The sequence below is a fragment of the Ascidiella aspersa genome, chromosome 7 (assembly GCF_963924565.1).
Source record: "Ascidiella aspersa chromosome 7, kaAscAspe10.2, whole genome shotgun sequence".
In the NCBI taxonomy this organism is placed as follows: Eukaryota; Metazoa; Chordata; class Ascidiacea; order Phlebobranchia; family Ascidiidae; genus Ascidiella; species Ascidiella aspersa.
The window spans coordinates 13,053,959-13,074,285 of record NC_139453.1 but is presented as its reverse complement, the minus strand read 5'-3'; the positions used below and the strand labels follow the sequence as shown (position 1 = coordinate 13,074,285).

The window sequence follows — 20,327 nt, the reverse complement described above, 5'->3', positions numbered from 1 at the left end:
TGAACAGTAACAGTATGAAATGACCATTCTATAAGATACGGTTGAGTGAACACAGATACGCACGTGCGTTTTTGTTAACATTTTTTTTAACACATACTTCAAAGGTTTTATGTGTTTTTTAAATATATTTTTTTCTATTTGTAATTGGTCTATTCGTTTGCAGTGTCAAATAACTATCATATTAAATAGCTAACAGTTACATTAGACATTTCAATGTGGGGAATTCCCTGAAATAAAGCTGTATTGCTGATTAAAACTGGCGAACTTAATAAACCATACAAACTCATCTGCATTTGATTAAGTTTCAGGTATGTTTAATAAAAATCTAAAAATATTGTAAATTATTTGTTTTGTTACAGTTTAGATTTTTTTATTGGTCGAGTGAAGCTAAATTAATCGATCATATATCTTAAATTTATTTGGACCAATATGCAAAATTGCTAAATCTGTTATTGTAACCAAGAGCTAGCCAACCTACATAATCTCGCCCTATCTCATCCTACAATTTCAAAGGCAAAATAAACATATTTATTCAGCACCTAGAAACAAAATATTTTACAACCACACTAATACAGGTCTATATTTTAGGAATATCAAAAAAAAATTAAAAATTAAAAAAAATATTAATATTGAATATTAATATTCGCCGAATATTAAAATATAAAAACATTTGCCAACCGTTTAACCAACAAATTGGAGTAGACCTTGAACACACCTTTCCAACGATACTACACATGATGCCACTGATATGGGGGATAAGGGTTTAAATCAACGATAACCGATATTTATATTCATAAATAACCATGCGATATAATCGCCATTTTTGCTCCCAGTAGCATCCCCTCAAAATGAAGAGAAATTTTCACTTGCCAACCGTTTAACCAACAAATTGGAGTAGACCTTGATCATACCTTTCCAACGATGCTACACATGATGCCACTGATATGGGGGATAAGGATTTGAATCGACGATAACCGATATTTATATTCATAATTAACCATGCAATATAATCGCCATTTTTGCTCCCAGTAGCATTCCCTTAAAATGAAGAGAAATTTTCACTTGCCAACCGTTTACCCAACAAATTGGGGTAGACCTTGATCACACCTTTCCAACGACGCTACACACGATGCCACTGATATGGGGGATATGCTCATATTCAATTGTAAAAATGAAATTTTCTAAACTTTAAAATTTTTCGAATTTTCTTTTTTCATTGGTCAGGTACGCTAGACTTAAACGCCGTGCTGAAATTTCGCCCAGTTCCAATGCGAACTGTGTGAGCTACAGGCGTTTTACGATTATCGCGATCGGTTATGAATACGAATATCGGTTATCGTCGATTTAAACCCTTATCCCCCATATCAGTGGCATCGTGTGTAGCGTCATTGGAAAGGTGTGATCAAGGTCTACCCCAATTTGTTGGTTAAACGGTTGGCAAGTGAAAATTTCTCTTCATTTTGAGGGGATGCTACTGGGAGCAAAAATGGCGATTATATCGCATGGTTATTTATGAATATAAATATCGGTTATCGTCGATTTAAACCCTTATCCCCCATATCAGTGGCATCATGTGTAGTATTGTTGGAAAGATGTGTTCAAGGTCTACCCCAATTTGTTGGTTAAACGGTTGGCAAATGTTTTTATATTTTAATATTCGGCGAATATTAATATTCACTATTAATATTTTTTTAAATTTTTATTTTTTTTTTTGATATTCCTAAAATATAGACCTGTATTAGTGTGGTTGTAAAATATTTTTTTTCTAGGTGCTGAATAAATATGTTTATTTTGCCTTTGAAATTGTAGGATGAGATAGGGCGAGATTATGTAGGTTGGCTAGCTCTTTGTGTTATTGTATAGTGACTACTGACGGCTAATAGAGTTTCTTGATATTTTGATAGGGAAATTCACAATGTCAGAAAAGTTGCAGCGAATGCGTGAGAAGCAAAAAAAGCGAAGAGAGTTGCTTGCTCAGCAGGTATGAACTTTTATTTGGATAATATATAAGATTGTGGACTCTCGTCCAGTGGTATAGAATCCTACCACATTTTCTTTTGCAATAACCAAACAAGTTGTCAAAATTCAAATTTCAAGAAATAAATATAATAATACTACTTGCCCAAATAATGTTAGCAATATAAACCAAGACTAGTATGTGGTAGGATTGTGGACCAGCGCCAGTTTATGCTTTTAACAGCATTGTAAAAAAGTCATTTTGACAGAATTGCTATTTGCCAGGCAACCATGTAAACCTTCAAACTCAAGTCATAACAACACTTGTTTATATTACCTACGTTTACCAAGACAAAAATGTAAAATATTACTTCTAATTGTGTAACTACAATAAGGCAAACCAAATGACAAGCTCTTTTAAAAGGCCAGTTGTGTTCTCTTAGCTTGGCGTTGGAAGTGCTGACAAGTTGGGAGATGCACTGATGAGTAAACATGATCTGCAAATGAGAGAGACAGAAAAAAATTCTAAAGTAAAAGCCAAACGTTCAAGTGAAACACAACAGCACAGTGTGTTGAAGCAGCCAAAAACAGAAAATCCAAAGCCAACTGATTCTAAAGTATTTCTATATTAAACACAGTTTGTTAACATAATATACAAATGTAACTAGAGATATGTATGATATATATGTATAATAAACAGCTCAATATATTTTATTAGAAGAAGTTTCAGATGGGACCTTACTAAGGATGTTCTGTCATTTATATTGGACATAGGAATTGCCATAATTTTTCATTTTAACATGGATGGTTGCGCCTAATTGTACATATGCGAGTGAAAAATTTGGAAAAAAGGCCTGCCGCTCACATGTTTAGTGCTTGATTTAAATGTAGTGTAGTGAAGCTTTTTTACATAGTACCTGCTTTTTGTATCAGGTTTCATGTTTTTGTTTGTATTTGCTTTTTATGTAGTAATACCCCGCTTTTCAAGTTGTTTAGAATGTTAACCATTTTGAAGCTTATTTTGTTTACAATATATGTATGTAAGCAATTTTTTGGATGATTTGCTATCACTTCAGAATATGTTATGCCCCCACCCCCCAAATAAAAAAGGAAGAATAATTTAATTAATTAAAAATATACTCGAATTCAATATTCTGGATTTGTTACCCTACTATTCTGTAATCCCCTAGAATTCTACTTTGGGAATTCCTGATGATTAAAGTTAAAACTTCAACAACAATAAATGTATCAGATATCAATCATTTTTTAATGTTATACAGCAGGACTCTGATGATACCCATGATGCTGTATACAAAGATTCCAGTACGTTTTTGAAGGGCACACAGAGTCTCAACCCCCACAATGACTATTGTCAGAACTATGTGGATACTGGACAGCGACCTCAAAATTTTATAAGAGATGTGGGTTTGGCCGAGCGGTTTGGGGAATACCCTAAGCTGAAAGATCTAATTCGACTAAAGGATGAAGTTATTCGCCAAACCAATACGCCGCCGACTTACATGAAGTGCGACTTAAAAAACTACAGCTTGTATGATTTGGGGTAAGCTCTTTATTATTTTTCAATAACATTTCAGGTTGTGATAATATATGTCAAGTACTATATAGTTCAACATGTGTAAAGATCTATTGATTACAGTTGGTTCTATGTTTGAATACCAATATAAAATTTAACAAAAATTGTTCATGTCAGCAACTTGACATTGCTTGCAGAAAAAACATGTCTGGCTCTGACTTTGTAATGGTTCAATCTAAAATTTTACTTTTCAGATAAATTTTGTCTTCTTTTTGTTCAGAATAAAGTGTGATGTAATTTTGATTGAGCCGCCTTTAGAAGAATACAAGAAGCAAGCCGGACTGCCACTAACAGGACAAGAAACATCCTGGGAAGATGTAGGTTGATGTGCTGAACTGATAATTAAATCCAACATGGCAGTTATATTTGAGTATTAAATTGGAAACATTGTAAGAAAAATAGCAACATTTTTACTTCCTTGTTGCATTTTAAGGTAATAAACTTGCAAATTGAAGCTGTCGCTGCTCAAAGGTCATTTATATTTCTCTGGTGTGGATCTTCAGATGGTCTTGATCATGGACGTTTGTGTCTTAAGAAGTGGGGCTTTCGGCGTTGTGAAGACATTTGCTGGATCAAAACCAATTTAAAGCAAAAAACAAAGACCCTGATAGATGATTCACTGTTTGTACGAACCAAGGTCAGATTTGGCATGACCGATAAATAAAAATGTACTTGCATCTTAATATGCCAAAGACTTCTGACCCAGGCATAAGAGACATTTATTTGGCTGGAGTCAGACTTAGACTCTAGTAAGATCACTTGAAACTATGACACAAGCTCTTTAAGTAGCAAGTCCAAAACTTTTAAAGCAGGGCTGCGAAGTTGGGACTCGTACTCGAGGAGCCGTTTTGTTTTGTCGGACTGGAGTAAGACCACGTAAAACTACCCGAGTCCTAAGTCCGACGTACGCAAGTGATTACCAAGTTTTAAAACTGATATGACCGCCAACTGGAAATTGTAAAGATGTATTAGCATATGGTGGAATATTTAGGACCAGGCTCGACAAAATCACACATTTGATCGACTTGAGACTCGGCTTTATTTTTTCGCCCGTAGTCTGTCTCGGATTATTTTAACCGACTCCGCAGCCCTGTTTTAAAGGTTAAATAGTATAGGTTGTACTCTTTTCTAGCTACCTATTTTGCATTGGTAAGTTATATGACATCCCTCGAAGTGGATTTCCACATCTACCCTATTTTAGTTACATAAATTTGAATAATTCAGGCTTGCAATGTTAAAGCCATATTATCTAGAGTCAGATTCAGAAGTCGAATTTAAATTGTTTTAAACCAACCCTGTAACCCGGATTACCACTAATATTTTTGATGTTTTTAACGTTTTTGTATATTGTTATTTAACAAGGTGTATGCACTGGGTAAAGTTTAATTTATTAGTCAATTAAAAACATTTGCTTTTCAGGAACATTGTCTGATGGGAATAAAGGGAACAGTAAGACGAAGTACTGATGGTGATTTTATCCATGCAAATGTTGACATTGGTAAGCGGAATTTGATGTTTCTTTTATGACAACTGATACTATTATTGTCGTTGTGGATATATATAACATGAAATCAACTCTGGATTTTAAGTGTTTTTTTTGTTTTGGTTTTTCTTTATATTTTAAAGATCTGATCATTGAAGAAGAAAAAGAACCTGGAAGTACAGAAAAGCCTGATGAGATTTTTCACATTGCCGAGCATTTTTGTTTGGGCAGAAGGAGACTACACTTGTTTGGAAAGTAAGATTTTGTGTTACCCGTCCTAAAATTAAATAATTTATTTTAATTAGGGTATTTTTATAGGGATACATCTATCCGACCTGGGTGGCTGACGATTGGCCCTGATCTAACTAACACAAATTTCAATGCTGAAACCTACAATAATTTGTTTAAAGCTTCAGAAGAAACCCCACATGGTCATCTTACAGGTACTCATCGAATGTAGACAACAGACATACACAATATACATTGCCTAAAAGCATGAACAGTAAAATGCTTTCAATCATCTCAAGTATTCTTACGACTTAGAACCAGGGCTGCAGAGTCGGTTGAAAATAACCCGAGTCCGACAACGGCCAAATGTGAGGTTTTGTCGAGTCCTAAGTCTGGCCCCGACTCTACCGTTAAAGTTTACTAAAAAAAAAAAAAAAAAAAACGTAACTAAAAAAACCTGGATATTAAGTATCATTTCATAGGGTGTGTCCCACTCACAATGCATGACTGAAATATATTCCACCATGTGCTATTCCGCCTTTACAATTTACAGTTTCGAAATTTGATACTGCACAGGTCGGACTCGGGAAGTAATAGTTAAGTCCTTAGTTTGACTCCGCAGCCCTGCAGAACCCTTTTACTTCCTTGATATAATGGAAGACCCCCAAGATTTTTTAATCTAGACATATATATATATGAAAACCGCTCGCCAATGCGAGTGAACTTGCTCCGAGCGAGTGCTTATTGACACGCAACCGACTGGCGAGGTTCTCAAGCAAAAATTGGTGGTGCTAACAGTTCTACTGACATAAATTTTTTGATCTGCTACAAATGGTGTTAAACGCTTAACACTGAAGGCCAATTATTGCGTAAATTTCTTTAATTACACGCTTGCGCATCTCATTTGTTTAAAATTCCTATATCAAAAAAAGCCCGGGTAAATTATCCATTAAAAACAATTGTGTATAGGACAGAGTTTTGCAGACGGTGTGTCGGAATGTCTGGCCAGTGGAATTTCGTTTGGGCGAATGCTGATTTAAAGACACTGGCCCGACTAGCACGCTTTAATTCAATATTTTTAAACCAGTAATACGTCGTTCAGTCATCATATAATTTATTACTAATACATGATGAAAAGAAGTTGTAACTTATAATATTGTGTATTGGTCTGTTAATGTAAACCATGTTCTTAAAACTTGCTTGCTTACATACCCCAAATGGTTCACAGCTGCCACATCCTCAGAGATTCCTTAAGTTTAAAACCCACGGCATTATGCTGAAAAACACGGCCCAAAACACTTACCGCAGAAGCAGGGCTGTGGAGATGGTTTAAAGCCAGTTGAGTTAGACTCCGGCCAAGAAAAATAGAGTCAAGTCCCGATTTCAACACATTAACTGAATTGGTAAAATGTGGTCCCGACTCAACATCCCTGTTCCACCAAAATACGATAATATGAAGCACCTTATTCGTAGGGCTTTCATAAACTCACCCAGTTGCAATACATGTTTAGAAACATTAAATCCTATCTCATTCATCCCTCACAATTTACATTGTGCCACCTAGTTGGTTCTTCAATTGGGCAGCAGGGCATTGGACTCCGATAGTCTTACTCCAACTCGAGTCCGGAGTTCAAAATTTAGCTTAATAAACCAGTTGGGAGTACCTGGTTCCACTCCGCAGCCCTTGTCCAAAGTAAATATTTAATGAAAATTAAATTAAAATAGGATGTACTGATGAAATCGAGCGACTAAGACCCAAGACACCTCCTCCAAGGGACAAGAAGACGGATAGAGGAGGCCACAGCGGTTCGTCCAACCGTGGTAAAGGCAGGGGTACCGCCCAGTCACGCTTAGGAGATGCTCCAAGAACAGGGGCGAACTCAATGCCCATTGCTGATGTAAAGACAAGAGACTCTGCATCAGTGGGCGGAACTTTGGGGTCCAATCAGCCCCACTCGTTTCATGAGACGCGGGGTGAGGAGGGTAAATCGTTTCGTGGCGGCAGAAGTGTGTCGTGGAACAGTAGGAACTCTAACAGAGGATGGAAGGATCAAAATCGTAGAGCACAAGAGCACAGGCGTGGTTCGGATAGGAACAATTACTGACAATGCTGTTCTGTTTTTGGATGGTTTCATTTCTTGATCGTAACCATTCCTCAGCGACAAACGTCTTTGCCGATTTTTTACCTGTTTCATCTTAGTTTGCCTTAAAACGTTCATACTATAAACGCTTATCACAGTGTTTCTCAAAATATGCGCTTTGAGAGATTCTTAAGTATGGCGCAGAACTGTTTGTTTTCTTTATTATTAACTAGGATGAATATTTTTTGACTTGCGATAAAAGGTCAATATTTTGTTGAAATTTAAACGTTATGTCAAAGTTGTTTACAAAATGCACAAAAATAGTGTCAAAATTTAGAAAAACTATTGTGAGCTTTTTGAAATTGTCGTTTAGTTTAATTTTTATCAAATTTAGTTTTGAAATGGCATCTAACAACACTTTAACTGCAGTATATCTATGTTTAGGTCGAACTTTTAGTTGTGTATCTCTATTTTGAACAGTATTTTGCTCCAAATCTTTTCACCTAGTATTTCAAGCAAACTGTTTGCTTACCAATTTTCTAAAATACTCAACGACTTGTTAATCTTTGGCATTTCTATATAGTTGTTTGCCTTTCTAAATAGCCAAAAATAACAACTAAGAATTTTTGCATTAAACTAATCAATATGGCCATTTTTATTTTAACCTAAAAAAAGATTTTTTTAACTAAACTTTTGTCAAATTTTAATCTAACGAAATTGCTTGTTTGTAGAGGCCACAGTTCTTCCTTGACTTGATGCCAGTTACCCAAACATACTATTTTGTCGCAAAGTCAAGTTGTTTTATTGATTATAAAAAGGGCATCGGGTTTTTTGGCGATAGATTTAGCTTGCTTAGGCATTTTTGTATTACAGAATGTCAGTAGGGTATTTCTAAAATTTAAATTGTTGATCTTCGAAAAGACCACGTTTATGAAGATAATGTGTTGTATAAGAATTATTTAAATTCGTAACAATAAATATAAAAAAATGGACAATTTGCGATAAAAGTTACCGCTGATCCAAGTGGGCATTGTGACATATTTACTGCGTTTATGGGTTAATATGGTTTAATTGTGTCGCAGTTCCTGATTTACAAACAATGCTTCCACGACGATTTTTATAAAAATTACTCTCAAGAAACAAACAAAATTTGTCAAAAGCCATAATTTGACAATTTTGACTTTTTATTAAAAAAATTTTTTTTATTTGTAAATTTAAACTTTATTTTAACCTATAAACTTCTTAGAAACAGTCCCCTAGGTGCTGAAAACAACTTTATTCTTTGATTCGTGGACAGACGATCTTAAAATTTTTTAACTTTATTGACTTTTGCGGGCCCTACTAATCAATAACTTATTTGTATTCTAGCGGTGTCATTGAAATGACGGGCTGAAATGTTTGTCCAAAACGAAGTTTTTTGGTCATAATTATAATTTTATAGGTCAAAGTATAATTGTCCTAAAAACAACCTATTTGTAGTATTAATTGACACGCAGACAAACAGGTGAGGTTTGAATATAAACCTTACACTGTTATACAAATGGTATCATGTATGGTAGTTTATAGCCGTGACTGCAATTGCAATAAAATTCCTTCATTTGTAGAAAGTTTCCGAATGAGTTTGAGGACCACTGGTTTACACAAAAAAGTCCTAAGCTTAATTATATTTTATTCCTATATTAACTAGTACGTGTATAACTGTACAGACTACATTTTTATCGAAAGGGGGCATAACTAATGGCGATACAAAAATTATATTGTTTTTTTTATGTAATATTGCTTTTGTTCTATACCTCTTCAACCAAGCTGCTGCGAATCACCACCATAACATATGAAAAAATTATTGTACCAGGAGAACTAGTGTTGTGTTTCAATATATTAGCTGCAGTAAAACAAAACGGACTCCAGCCATAATACCGAAATAAGAACAACATCAACGTCTGAATAAGACCAAAATATGATCAATACCTAATAGTCATAGATTAGAATCTGTTTAAATCGGAAAGTCTTAAGCCCGTGGAAATAAGGTCTAAATGGCCAAAAGCAGGAGACTATACCACATTTTAACTAACCTCATTAAAACAAGCGCGTCCAAACGTCGACATCAAAACGGCCGATGTCACACCAATGGTCCCGGATCGTCCCATGTCATCTTCGCTACAGTTTCATGCGATGTTTAGGCCTTATTTCGATGAATTTAGGACTTATTCCGACAGGTCTTAATATGTCTTATTCAAACGATTAAGTTCTTATTCTGTCGTGGATATAACTGTGTATTTGGCTTTATTATGGCGTTGGTCCTAATACTTAGGTATTGTTGCTTTTATGTTTTATTATGTGTTCCCAACAAAATATTTTAAATTCCATACATTTTATATGCTTCTGTTAAAAAACGCTTAATTTACAGTGCATTTCTTTTTTATTGATAGAGAAAAGGCAAACTTTTATCATTTTAATCTTGAACACCTATCAAAGCAAATCCGTGTTTTATAGTTCGCCCAAAAACAATACACAATGGGAACAGAATTTTCAAAACGTTTTTCTAAATAGCATGCATAACGAACTTGTTATTTACTATCAAATTCCACAAAATAATGCAGAGAAAACCGCGATATTTTTCAATTTTTTTTTTCTATACAAGAATTTTGAACTTGTTTATGAAATAAAGTAGTAAACAACAACAGGAGAAGGTCAATCTCCAAGGTAAACAAAAATCATATTCATGAATCAAAACCTAGCAGGAAAATAAAAACAAAACAAATTAGATTCCCAACATTAAAAAGAATGGCCCATTACCATATGAATGACAATTATGATACACAAAGCAAATACGTCTGGACTTATAAACAATCCACAAAAAGGTTTGTTTTGCAAGTAATTTGCCTTTCAGTATTAACGAAATATGGGCTCGTTTGAAGTTCAGCAAAGTATGAAACCAAAACTTCGCTTGTTGTGCTTTACAAGTTGTGTTGATGGAGCCGGTGCTATATCTGAAAAATATGTGTTAAAGATAAGAGTTGCACTTCCAAACATATGACATTAAAGTGATGGACTCTTCCTGGATAAATAAATCTACCATCATTATCTATGCATGCTTTACAATTTTCTTTGCTGGTGATTTCAGGCATCTTTCTAAAAGATAAGCCTGTTTCTTCCCCTAATAAGTTTTGTCATTTTACCAAACTTGAAACAATGATTTACTAAAAAAGATACCGAGTTTATTAAAATTTTAGTTTTACGTTTCCCCTTCCATTGTAATGTTCTGAGTAACTTTTTTTTACTTGATTTCAGAAAGAGCAATTTATTACTAAAACTATAATAAAGTTTCCAAATATGTTAAATAACACAAGAATATGATAAACAAACTAGCATTAAAGTCGTTTTACCCATTATAATATTTAGTGTCATTTAAACATTTGAAGACATGTTGGCAAAGAATAGGATTTTTCAGTTCAGAATAATGATGTTGTTTAGTACTTAGGTGTCTAATATAATATTAACTTTTATTTAGTAAGAAGTTTTTTGACAGACTGCATTCCATACCAAAGCAAAGAAAAATTAAACATGCCACCAAACTAGTGCCTAAACACAAAAGAAGCAACTTACATCGTCGATGTCTATCCCACTTTTTAACTTTGTTTGTTTTTGTGAAGCACTGCTCTTTTGATATGAAAAGTCCTCCTCTTCTGAACTCTCTATGTCCGACTCCTCACTGCTCGAGATTGGATCAGTGCTTGGGTCTGCACTGACATTTGTTGCCCCAACATCATCAAACATGATTACGTCGTTTTCATCGTCTTGTGCAAATGTGTCATTGATCTTGGCTGTAAAAGATTAGCAGATGCTATTTCATATTTGTTGAGCACAAAGAAGGCTATGAATTGCACCATTTCAAATAAAAAGATAATATTGTTCACTTTATCATACAAAATTGTCCACTTGATACCATTTACTGCAGATTTCTAGATTTTTAGGACATTTTGTTTACTCATAAAACTTTGCAAATTAGAAAATACTTTCAACAATGTAAGGGTTAAAACCTAGTTTCTAAATATGCTTTGACAAATTTAATTATTACCGCTGTCAGGAAGCTCTCCGTATAACTTAAGATTTCTTGCCTCATCTGCAGTGTATTTCATGATTACATCAGCCTTGTGATCTTGATAGTCTCGCAAACCAATTAATATGATGTCGGACTGATTTATCCAAACCTTAACACAAGAGTTGATACACATAACTGCAAGTCCATGACATTTCAATAAGGCAAATGGGTCTTAGAAATGCAAACTTAAACAATGTATAAATATAGGTATTTTCCAGTTATATTGTATGGTTTAGCACCTTTTCGGTTAACTAATTTAGGAGGTTAAATGATGTATTAGGTAAAAAAAGGTTTGTCCGTTGCTTAATGTAATACAGCGTTCCAACAAAACTGGGACAACGATTTCAAACAAGTTGTAAGAGCATTGACCCAACAGTTATATTGAATTGTAATTTTAGCTAAAAGTCATGTGTCAAGCGAAACAACATGTAAATGAAAACGTATAGGATGGCTTTTGCCCCAATAAAATATTTAACAAAAATAAGATAAATTGTTTTAGCACCATTAATACAATTAAAAACACAAAAGTAAAATTCCTAATAACAACCCAGTTGAGAATTTTTGAATTAGGGAATTGGCAGTGTTGTAAACAAGTCATTTTAAATGACTTAGTCCCGGTCAAGTCATTCGTACAATAACTTAAGTCCAAGTCAAGTATTTTTTTAAATAACAAAAGTCCCATTCCAAGTCATCACTAGCCCAGGTTATAATTAGATTAAGTCAACTACAAGTTAAGTAAAAATACCATCCACGTAACATCTAGCAAGGAAATTATTTTATGGGAAAAAATTAATAGAAATAACCCAATTTTATGACAAATAACCATAGGCACCGAACTTTAAAAAAATTTCAGGGCGTTATTATCTAACCCAGTGTTTCTTAACCTTTTTTACTTGGTGGCGCACCAAGAGACATTTAAAAACGTTGCGGCGCACCTTGGGAGCGAAGCGAGCGCTTAATTTTTTAGGTGTACCGGTATTTCTTTAAAATTGCTTGCAATTTTTTGTTATATAGGCTTTATAGTTGCATATCTTTAAAGGGACTCTACTAGCCTTGAAACCAAAATAAGAACAACAGAAACTTCGGAATGAAAGACAGTTAGAAAAAAGGAGAAAATAGGACTACATAATAGTCGTAATAATGACGAAATCGAAATCAGACCTAAATTGCCAAAATAATGCCTATAGAACCTCTTATCTGACCCCAAGCCCCACCTAGAACTGTCACTCCCTTTATATTTTCAACCCTAACCCAAGCCCCAACAGGGGCAAAAAATCTAGGGCCAAAACAGCGGTAGCCCACGGTCGACAGCAAACGGCCAATGTCAGACAGGTGTCCCCCAATCATCCCATACCCTTTCCCTACAGTCTAGGACTTAATGTTGTCCATTTAAGTCTTTTTCCGATTAATTTTGGACTTAAAATTTCGACATGTTTAGGTACTTATTCTGTCGTGGTTATTGCTACGAAGTTGGCGTTATTATGTCGGCGGTCTTAATACTATGGTAGTATACATTATCTGATTTAGATGCTGTTGCTTTGAAGGTCTTATTGTGTTTTCTACCTAAAAGTGCTGTGGAATCAATGAGTTAAGCCTAATAGGAAAGTAAAATATCACAATATTTTTCCTTTTGCTCGCGGCGCACCTGGCAACCTTTCATGGCGCACCAGCCAAGGCGCACTGGTTGAAAAGCACTGATCTAACTAGTACAATATTGCTTATCAATTAGAAAATGTGAACTCTTGGATAACAGCTCTTGCACCTTGCGCAGTTGCATGTTATCACTGAAACAATCCATTTTGACTTTACAACTTTTTAATAGCGCCTTTAGGCTACGCCCCGTCAGAAATTTAAGGAGTCCAAAAACGATCTGCACACCTACGTTTGACGCCTATGCAAATAACTATATTCTATAAACGTTATGTGGAAATATCTCTTGAAAATAACTTACTTTTTTCCGAAGTTTTCCTCTAATGTGACATAATCTCTTTGTACCATCAAAACATAATGCTTCTAATCTCCCATTCCCCAACATTTTTATGACCTACATGGGAAATTATAAGAGATACCAAAGTCAAAAATCACAAAAGCAATAACATGTAAAATATCTATACAAATGATTACATAAAAGTTATATACTTATATACAATGTGGTTTATATATTAGTTAAAGTGTCATAAAACATTTTTAAACAAACATAGTTTATAACCATTGAGCTTAACAAAAAACGGTGAATTAAAGGTATTTACATATGAACACAAACATAAAAGTTTCCACTTTAACCTGAGCATATTCTTGGCCATCTTCCTTAAAAACAAGTTCTCTCTTTTCACGGTCATTTTCATTTTTACCACGTCTTCGATTTTTTCCTCCCTTTCCTAAAACAGAATTTAAAGTAAACTGGGATACATGGTGGTTTTCTCGTTGAAGAACAAAAAGTTACCTTTATTCTTTGGCATGGTTATGAAAACAGGAAGATTATAAGTCAACTGGGATAGAAACCTTAACAACACTAAACTTAACTAGTTAAAGATAACTAAGAATTCTGCAAATCAAAAATTGTTGTTTACTGCTAAAATCTAAAAAATACCACGATGTAAACCAGTGTTTCTCTACCTATGGGTCGTAACATAAAATTTTGTTGTTATTTGAATTTGTTGGGTTGCCCACCGCCACAGCAATACTTTACATAGTTAGATTTATTAAGATTCGTTCTTTACAAGACTTCTCTAAAACTGAAGAAAATTGCTGAGTCAATAAGACAAGGCTTATATTAAATAAATTTGAACATATTTATACCTCTTATGCTTGCTTAATAAAGTTCCATGAAAAGAAGCCTTTGTTTTTATACTTAACGGTATAGTTTTTAGGTTGTCGCGAAAAGGGTTGAAAAACATTATGTAAACAAACAAACAATGACAAATATGTGGAAAACTACTTTAAAATATGATTTAAAAGGTATCATTTTGAAAAATACTTCTTTTAAAAAAACTTTCTTTACTACCATGCATTGTTTTCTGAAACACAAACATTTTACTATAATTACCAAAACTTAAAGTTTAAGGCTTGGTTGTTGGTCTGATCTGCAGTTTTGACAGAAGTAAATTTTTGCGTTGCGCAGCTAAAAAAACAGCACGAGGGGTGCAACAAAAGTCTAAAATTGGCCTCAGTTGTGTAAAATAGAAAAAAAATGGATGTGCATTTTAGCTTTCAGGTTGGGTATGTTGAAAAGCTGCGGGTGTGCACCTGCCATATTTTGCCTGTAACAATTGTTTGTTTGCATTACTCACAGAACAAAACAACATTTGGTAATATGAGCAAGAACAAAAAGCAACGCTGGTCTATAAGCATACCACAACGAACATTATTTAGGTTTAGGTGCGGGTAAGCGTTTGGGTTGGGTTACGCAATATCATTAAATAATAAATATAACAATACTTGACGCACCCTCACCCAAACATAAAGCAACACCCTAATGTCAATGTCCGACCCGAATATTGTGCGTTGCTTTAATAATTATTTTGAACGTGGTAGGATTTCAGACCAGCGGCAAAACTCCTAATGTATTATTTTTTGTTTGAAGTGATACAGTAGGTACCGGTACCGGAATATCGTAATTCGTCAAAAACACGCAAGTTGCCAACTCTAAACAGAAAAGCATGATCTTCCAACAAATTGCGCAATACTATAGAGTTCTTACACTGCAACATTCGAGTTCTATGTTTTGACAACTATTAGTTTAATTTTAAAACATTGCCTTTTGCCTTTAAAAAAGCAGTTTAATCCTGTTGTACTATAACTTTATTTCGAAATTATTAAAGCTTTGTAATACTCGCATTGCCTAAATTTTATTCGTTTTAAGTATTTTATTTGAGCTAAGTTTTGCTTACAGCAGTCTGCAGCTTGCTCGTTACGATAACTGGCAAATAGTTTAGAGGTGCCTGAATTTTTCGTAAATGCTTCTCGTCCGAATACTAGTAAAATCCGTGCCGATTTGATACCAAACTTATAATAGCATCAAGGTATGGTTTGCGATACAACGCAACGTACGTTAGATTTAGAAGTGCAGGCCTGCACCACTCAAAATAGTAGCCCTTACAACCGGCACAGCAATCAATAAACAACCATGTGGACCATCTACTGAAAATCACAAGCGAAAAAAGACAGCAAATACGGTTCAACACTTTTGTCCAAACAAAGTTCAAACTGAACCTAATTGGATAAACTAGGTTTGAGTGGTTAATTCTGCCGGCTCGCGTATACCGTATTGCTCTAATGGAGATATAATACAGTTAAAACGTTGTTTAGTATAAATCAAAAATACATTTGATGAACAATTTTTTTTAGGGGGGGGGGGGGGGGGATCCTTCCCTGACAATACATAGTTCCTCAATAAATGTATTGGCTCTAACGACAAAACTGGATAATACCTTTTACCTTAATTACATTTTCGTATTATAATTAAATACACGCTAAGGCTAAACAAAAAATAAATAAAATTGAAAAGTAAACTGCTTTGATTCGTGTTTTTGTGAAGATATATTTTATAGGTTATTCTTATATTCTTCATTTCAGCGATGGCTAGTGAACCAATATACTCCTATACTTTTTGAATGACCCTTGTGGTCGGCCGACTTTTTTTCGTGGCCCAAGGTACTCTTTTTACAGCCATTGAAGGCCCAATACGCCAAACCACTAGTAAAGAGTTTGCAAATTTCGATATTTAATTTAAAGGTGAAATATTACACGGCGCCTTGGTGCCCTAAACACTGCCATTCCACAATGTAAAAGATACTATAAAACGAAGAATATACTCGCGAAGCGCGAAATTTTTTCGTTTACATATAGTTAAAGCAAAAAAAATGTAGTTCGACAGGCTCTCAGGACCACATTAGGCACGTCGGCCTTTCCAAGCTGAGCCAATTTAAAAATTCTATGCCACACCAACTTAAAATAAAGTGCAATGAAATGTACGGCTATGAAGCGGCCCACAACTACATAACACTGAGCTATAATAAAAAGTAACCTGCCCACTAAAAATGGCTCTGCGGCCCACAGTTTGCCGAACACTGACTTAGACAAAGAGCTATGAGCTAAATCATTTGAAGTACGCAAATCAGTTAGAGCTGTTTGCAACAGAAGACATGTCCCTTAAGAAAACACGGATTAAACTCATTGCTCAGTGGTAGACAAGCGCCGGAGCTTTTTCCCCATCTGGGAAGGAATCTGTATTTGTTGAAGTGGTTCAAGCAAAGCCTTATGGGGTTAACGCTGTAGTCGTTTCCCATCATGATCCAGTCGTTTTCCGAATTTCTGAAATTCAAGCAGGGTTTTAAATCCTTTGAGATAACACCTATAATAAAGCCTAAATAATACATAGTTATTATTTACAGCACTTAAAAGCCAACTCACTTGATCGGGGCCCATGTATCACCGAACGCAGTAACAGTAATACGAATGTTTTTGTGAGGGCAAATCTGACTTGCGGTGCACAAAGTACGGTTATCCGGGAAGCCTTGACAGTAAGACCGTGCAGTATACCAGGTTATATTGTACGACAGGTACGTGTAGAAGATGTTGAAGCCGCCGGGCCTGTTGTAAGCCGCTTTAAAACGGGGAAATGTCAAGTCGTTACCAGATAAAAAAAAGATTGTAATTAAACATCGTATGAAAGCGTTATACCTGTTGAATGGTAGGCTTGCCAGTCGACTTTTATGGCTGTAGAATTCCACGCTGTAGCGCTATATGTACGGTTCAAAAGAGCCTCAAACGAAAGAATATTTATCGTGTGCACCATCATCGAAAATTTGTAGGGCAAAGAGCTGTCAACAACCCTGGTCCAAACTCCAACGTGCAGAGCTGGCACAGTGAAGCAAGTCATGTACGGAACGGTCACGTTAAGCTGGGATTCTGGAGAAGCGGTTTGGATAGTGGTCGAGCCGTGATATACCGACCCTGGTAAAAAAAGAGAGCTGGTGTTGCTTGTGGCTCTATAGTATTAACATACAAAATTTTAGGGTTTTTTATAGAAGCCAAATATTCATAGTTAATTGGTTGTTTTCTGCGCTCTACTTCACATGGCCGGCATTTGATGAAACTAAACAAAACAGGACCTCGCATACCGTGTTAGATCACTGCAACGACAGATCGCTACTAGAAAATCAGACTACCTTAGAAAATATTATAGCTTGAGTGATAAATGTAAATCTGCATACAGTATGGCTAACACTACGAAATCCTACCGAAAGCTACCTGTAATTTGATAGGCAAATAAACTTGGTTGTGAAATATTGTATTGCATCGTTTATAGTCAACAGCAGCTCCAGAGGTGGGATACGAGACCATAGCACTCTCCCCCAAATGAAAGTTTTGCCTAGTTTTACTGCTTAAAGGCAAACGTGCTATTTCTTCCACGTCAATCTAGTTTTTGTAATTTTGTTTTGTGCTTTGCGCAAGTGTATATAACGTTCGCATTATGGTCAGCTTATCAAAAACACTTCTTCAGCTTAAAAGTTTAGCAGGATAAACGCAAGCAATGTTTTTTCGGGCTTTGCATAAATCTGTTCTGTACATCGCCATTGTATCACAATTATAATACCTCTCCAACTTTAAAATTTAATAATGTAAATGCACAGTATGTTTTTCGCATTGCGTTTGATTATAATTTGACAACATTTCAGTTGGTCCTTTGCGCACAAATCAAAGCGGTAACTAAGAGTTTCTTCGGATTTAACTTTTTATAATAACATCACGTTATTACGTAACTCTTAAAATTATCATGTCCAACCCTAAATAAAAACTGTTGTACCGCCCCTTCTTTAGGGTCAATCGAGATTGAAAGGTTGTCGCAAAACTTTGGGAGTACCTTAACCGTTCTGTGATAATTACGATATGCACCAAAACATCAATTGCACTAAAAGCAATAGTACTTTATATATTTTTCAACTATGTTAAATCAGGATTATTTCTCACAACTAGGATAGATGAATGCAGGGAATAACAGTAATATTTGAATGTTAACCTATTTCATAATGCAGCCTCGGTATCATTTTAATCACACATCCGAAAATAATTAAACGCTTACCTTTAACTTGTGTTGTCAATAGAATAGCAGAAACAACGAAACTAAGATACACCCTCATTTCAATGTTTTAGCATCACTTTTAACCATCCAAAAATACTGTTTTGTGGGCCGTCTGACTTGCTTTTAACTAAAGTTCCGAGATTATTTACAATTGCTTGGTAAGTCTACTCTAGGGTGTTGTAACTTCCTGCATTTAACGTCAAAAACACGATTTATATTACAGTCACACAGTGAACATATATTGTCGTCTTGCAAAACGCACACAAAACTATAGCTGCGCTTTAAGCACCAGGTTTATCCTTGCAAAGGAGGAATTGTTTTACGTTCTTAAATACTTTTTTTAAATAGCATTTCTTAGGGTTAAAAAATATAGACTGATTTCAGATTGGCAGAAATTTTTTTCTAACTTGCTACGGCTTTGCTACGTAGATGTAATATTTTGTAAAGTCAGCGTTTGACTAACAGTAGCCTATATATCTACGATACTTTAGACCTAAAACAAAAAGTAATGAGTCAATATTTACTAAATAAGTGGAAATAACGTTTCATTGAAAAAATAATACAATAACCAAATGCTGTGAGCACTTTTCTGTCAAAAACATGTGTCGCAAACGCTTGAGGGATATTTTTAAATTATGAATACGATAAAGCAGCAGTGTTGTAATAACATAAGTCAATGACTTAATTTAAGTACACTTAATTCACTGATTTTCAAATGACTTGAAACTTGACTTAAGCCTTTTGGAGAAATGACATGACTTGGAATTAGGTCATTGAGGCAAATGAACTGGGTTAAAATAATATGTTTATATTTAGTATTTTATTATACAATTAAGCTGTTTATCTTAACTTTTGCACGTAAAACGTTGGACTGGTACCGTTATAGTGTTCCAGTTTTAGAGAACCTGCTTGGCAGTGTTTTCGAAGACGAGTGCTAGTTATTGCAAAATAACATTGAGTAAAGTACTGTAACAAAATAGCTACCGCATGATAAGCAAAAGTGTGTTAAAATGGTCCTAAAATCCTCATGTTTATTATCAACGGACAGAACTGTCGACAATTATTAAGACAGAATTGCCTTGTCTTGACTTTCTGACCAAATAAGATGTTTATCAAAACAGTTTTGGCAAATAATTTGTTTGTAAAAGCAGCTTTACGATTTGATTTTATTAGACTTCGTGTAAGCTGAACTACACGGCGCTGTTGGAGAATTCAATGTTGACATACGTATCAACTGGGCTGTCCAGTTCGTTTTGAAAGGTTTGGACTTCGCCATGTAGGCTGCTCGTTTCCGCCCTCTCGCGGGAGTTTATTCTGCGAAAACTCGTCGCCTGAACGTTGTTTGAAGATTTTTCTTGGCCCCGAAGATTCACAAGCACAGCCCTCGTTGCAGCTTCTTGTTGAACACTCTGCAAAATAGCAGGAATGCATGTTTATACATCATTAGGCTTGGAGTGTAGTTTTTGAGTCATGCAGTAAGTCTTACGGATGTTTTAACATATGAACAGTGTCGCGATCAACTTTGTCCAAACCATAGTCGTCTGTCGCAGGCAGGCAAGTTGAAATTTTATAATAAATTACAAGATCAAAATAAGACAAACAAGTTTTATTGTTCAGCCATTATAAAATTTGACGGATGAGCAAAAACATTGAAAGCAAGTGTCACATTAAGTGTCCAATGAAATAATAGTTTAGTGTTGATTTAAAGTTTAAACAAAAGTTTGCAAACTTCTAAACCATGTACTCCAATGTGAGACTTAATTCTTCACTGTTTTAACCCTGTGATTATGGTTATGTCT

The 20,327-nt window shown here is 35.0% G+C and overlaps 2 protein-coding genes across 3 annotated transcripts; one reads left to right on the top strand and one right to left on the bottom strand.

Annotated features, from left to right (window-relative positions):
- The first annotated feature begins 180 nt into the window (after window positions 1–180).
- LOC146137906 (N(6)-adenosine-methyltransferase non-catalytic subunit METTL14-like) lies at window positions 181–8,602 on the top strand. Of its 2 annotated transcripts, none has more exons than XM_083394185.1 (10): window positions 181–308; window positions 1,905–1,981; window positions 2,400–2,573; window positions 3,240–3,517; window positions 3,771–3,867; window positions 3,984–4,187; window positions 4,970–5,048; window positions 5,177–5,288; window positions 5,352–5,476; window positions 6,987–8,602. In XM_083394185.1, exons 2-10 carry the CDS (start codon window positions 1,916–1,918, stop codon window positions 7,364–7,366), a joined length of 1,515 nt encoding a protein of 504 aa, XP_083250311.1. In that variant the 5' UTR covers window positions 181–308; window positions 1,905–1,915; the 3' UTR covers window positions 7,367–8,602. The 2 variants fall into 2 exon arrangements, with proteins under 2 accessions (XP_083250311.1, XP_083250310.1); XM_083394184.1 differs by having other exon boundaries at window positions 3,237–3,517.
- A 1,177-nt stretch (window positions 8,603–9,779) lies between these two features.
- LOC146137905 (eukaryotic translation initiation factor 1A, Y-chromosomal-like) lies at window positions 9,780–14,007 on the bottom strand. The gene is made up of 6 exons (XM_083394193.1): window positions 13,888–14,007; window positions 13,728–13,822; window positions 13,396–13,488; window positions 11,421–11,553; window positions 10,949–11,166; window positions 9,780–10,332 (listed from the first exon to the last, which is right to left on the bottom strand). The coding sequence occupies exons 1-6, from the start codon at window positions 13,901–13,903 to the stop codon at window positions 10,327–10,329; spliced, it is 561 nt and encodes a 186-aa protein (XP_083250319.1). The 5' UTR covers window positions 13,904–14,007; the 3' UTR covers window positions 9,780–10,326.
- Between the last annotated feature and the right edge of the window lie 6,320 nt (window positions 14,008–20,327).

What these genes read in the sequence shown, in the direction of transcription:
- LOC146137906 (XM_083394184.1), top strand. Translation starts at nt 1,916, where the DNA reads ATGTCAGAAAAGTTGCAGCGAATGCGTGAGAAGCAAAAAAAGCGAAGA. An exon ending in AAGAAACATCCTGGGAAGAT is followed by an intron (nt 3,868 to 3,983) that starts GTAGGTTGATGT and finishes TTGCATTTTAAG; the next exon opens with GTAATAAACTTGCAAATTGA. An exon ending in CCCACATGGTCATCTTACAG is followed by an intron (nt 5,477 to 6,986) that starts GTACTCATCGAA and finishes AAATTAAAATAG; the next exon opens with GATGTACTGATGAAATCGAG.
- LOC146137905 (XM_083394193.1), bottom strand. An exon ending in ATGGCCAAGAATATGCTCAG is followed by an intron (nt 13,489 to 13,727) that starts GTTAAAGTGGAA and finishes TTTCCCATGTAG; the next exon opens with GTCATAAAAATGTTGGGGAA. An exon ending in CGGAGAGCTTCCTGACAGCG is followed by an intron (nt 11,167 to 11,420) that starts GTAATAATTAAA and finishes AATCTTTTACAG; the next exon opens with CCAAGATCAATGACACATTT.